The sequence below is a fragment of the Protobothrops mucrosquamatus genome, unplaced genomic scaffold, assembly GCF_001527695.2.
Source record: "Protobothrops mucrosquamatus isolate PMUCROS unplaced genomic scaffold, P.Mucros_1.0 scaffold1499, whole genome shotgun sequence".
Taxonomy (NCBI): domain Eukaryota; kingdom Metazoa; phylum Chordata; class Lepidosauria; order Squamata; family Viperidae; genus Protobothrops; species Protobothrops mucrosquamatus.
The window spans coordinates 573148-576283 of NW_015387673.1; the positions used below are offsets into that span (position 1 = coordinate 573148).

Here is a 3136-nt window from a genome sequence, read left to right on the forward strand (position 1 = left end):
TTCTTTCATAGCATGTTCCTGACAAGATGTTCCTGGCGTTTTCTGGAGAATGTCAACCTGGGGAAGCTGGAGAACATCAACCTGGAGAAGCTTCTTTCATAGCATGTTCCTGACAAGATGTTCCTGGCGTTTTCTAGAGAACATCAACCTGGGAAAGCTGGAGAACATCAACCTGGGGAAGCTTCTTTCATAGCATGCTCTTTGAGAAGAAGTTCCTGGAGTTTTCTTCCTTTGGGTTTTGGATGTAGCTGATAACATCTTGAGAAGGTCCCGGTGCTCCTTTTCTTCTGCTTCCTTAAATGAAAAGCAAGCCGTGGTCTTCTGCAATGGAGGGTAGAACCAAAACTAAAGTCAGATTTCCTCTGATAGATAATGGCATCTTCTAGAATCAGCCAACAATTGCTCTACTAAATAACAGCATGGAGGGCAAACTTTATATAAACAATGGAGATAGATGTGAGAAGATGGGATGAGTCTCTAGCATGGAAATTACTTTTGGATCCACATTTTGGATGGGCACCACCCAAAAGTTCAGCAAGCTAACCAATGTCACCAGAACCTCTCAAATCAACTGAAGAATAAGATCTAAGCTCTACCATTTGTCAGTGTGACAAATGTCACATTGACATAGAAGAAGACAGTGTGGTGTAGTGCCAGAAAACCCTATGAACTCTTGATGGAACCCAGATGCACATCTTCAACTTAACTTTTGTTTAGCCAAGGAGGAACCACTTCTGATTCATACACTTGCTTCTAGAGTCACCACCATTTTGATCTGGAAAGGACAAAGATGGGACCCGGAAACTTGAGAACTTCCAAAGCTCCTTCAGATATCAACCCAAACGATCCCTTCCATGTGTGGTCATTCTGACAGGCTCTTGTGTTCATCCTCGATCTTCTTGTTATGACAATGGTCCTTGTTTCAGGTTGTTCTCACACAAATGACACAACAATGGGATTTGTTTTATCTGGGTTTTGACATCCTGGCAGGACTGAGTGTCCTTTCCCATACGTCCCCTTCTCTGTGCCACCAGCCTTCTCCAACTTTCTAGAAGGATTTGATGACAGATCCATCTTGGTTTCCATCAACTTATTCGGGAAAAGCTAGGTTGACTATTCCAATATTCTGGTGATATTTCTTATATCTTCGACTTCAGTATGTCTCAACCTTGGCAGCTTTAAGCTGGGTGGACTTCCAATTCCCATAATTCCCCAGCCAGGAAAGAGGAATTCTGGGAGTTGAAGTCCACCCAGCTTAAAGTTGTCAAGGTTGAGGAACACTGTTCTACTGCCTCATTCATGAATAGGAACCGTTTCTATGGAGAGATGGGATGAAAAAAGCAAATTATCTTTCTTCTCACATGGATTTTTTTTTGTCTGTTTGGTTCCTCTTTAGGGGACCTTGGAAGATCAAATCATCCAGGCCAACCCTGCCTTGGAAGCCTTCGGCAACGCCAAAACTTTGAGGAACGACAATTCTTCCCGTTTTGTGAGTGTTCCAAATCTAAAGTTGGACTTGGGTAAGAAAAGATCTCCAGAAGTTCATCTAGAATGGGTAGACAACTTTGGCCCCTTCATGACTCGTGGACTTCAACTCCCAGAATTCCTGAGCCAGCATGGCTCAGCTTGGAAACCTCTCCCTTTCCCCTCAGCATGGCTGGCTCAGGAATTCTGGGAGTTGAAGTCCACGAGTCATAAAAGAGCCAAGGTTGCCTACCCCTGATCTAGAATCATGGTGGAGGGCATTAAGGAGGAAGATCTCTCATTTCTCTTCCTACTCCACAAGGTTAGGTAGACCTTGAAGGAGCTGCCATCTTACAGAAGCCATCAGCCAATTCCATAATACATGTAGTTCTCGACTTACGACAGTTCATTTAATGACCGTTACAAGTTACAACAGCCCTGAAAAAAGTGACTTAACAACCATTTTTCACACGTACAACGGCTACAGCTACCTGGGGGTCACATGATCAAAATTCAGACCCTGGGCAACTGACTCATATTTATGACGGTTGCAGCGTTCCCGGGTCACCTGATCCCCTTTTGCGACCAAAGTCAACGGGGAAGCAGGGCTCGCTTAACGACTGTGTCCCTAACTTAACAACTGCAGTGATTCACTTAACAAGAGTCTCACCTAGCAACAGAAATGTTTGGTTGTGGGTTCGGTTGTGGTCGTAAGTCGAGGATTACCCTTGCAATTAGTCCTCGACTTACGACCGCTATTCGGATCACAATTCCCGTTGCTAAGCGAGGTGATTTTTAAGGGTGTCACGCCTGATTTTACGACCTCTTTCCCACAGTTGTGAAGTGAATCCCCGCAGTTAGTGACATGGTCGTTAATTGAATCCAGCAAATCACCGGTTGTTAAGTGAATCGCACGGTCGTTAAGCGAATCCAGCTTCTCCCCTCGGCTTTGCTTGTTGGGAGGTTGCAAATGGGGATCACATGACCCCGGAATTCAGCCACTGTCGTAAATACGAGTCAGTTGCAAGCATCCCAGTTTTGATCATGTGACTGTGAGAGAGGCTGCAACGGTCGTAAGTGCGAGGACTAGACGTAAGTCGCTTTTTTCAGCGTCATATCTTTGAACGGTTGCTAAACAAATGGTTATAAGTCAAGGACTACCAGCAGAATGGAAGATCTGATTCAAATCTAGACGCCTTTTACCTATTTACATTCGTATTTCTACCTAGGGTAAATTCATCCGAATTCATTTCGGAGCAACAGGCAAGTTGGCATCCGCTGATATTGAGACATGTAAGTCACCCTGGTTAATGAAACTTTTTATTTTATTTTATTTTATTTTATTTTATTATTTTATTTATTTTATTTTATTTTATTTTATTTTATTATTTTATTATTTTATTTATTTTATTTTATTTTATTTTATTATTTTATTTTATTTTATTTTATTTTAATTTAATTTTATTTTATTTTATTTTATTTTATTTTATTATTATTTTTATTTTATTTTATTTATTTTATTATTTTATTTTATTATTTTATTTTATTATATTATTTTATTTTATTTTATTTTATTATTTTATTATTTTATTTTATATTTTATTTTTTATTTTATTTTATTTTTTTATTTTATTTTATTTTATTATTTTATTTTATTTTATTTTATTTTATT

The 3136-nt window shown here is 39.4% G+C and overlaps 1 protein-coding gene across 1 annotated transcript in view; it reads left to right on the plus strand.

Annotated features, from left to right (window-relative positions):
* Window positions 1-3136, plus strand: part of LOC107293091 (myosin-7) — a 65531-nt gene that overhangs the window by 8895 nt on the left and 53500 nt on the right. Inside the window, exons 5-6 of the mRNA XM_029285316.1 lie at window positions 1397-1489; window positions 2694-2757. Coding sequence (XP_029141149.1) covers window positions 1397-1489; window positions 2694-2757 — 157 coding nt within the window. The remainder of the gene's footprint in view (window positions 1-1396; window positions 1490-2693; window positions 2758-3136) is intronic.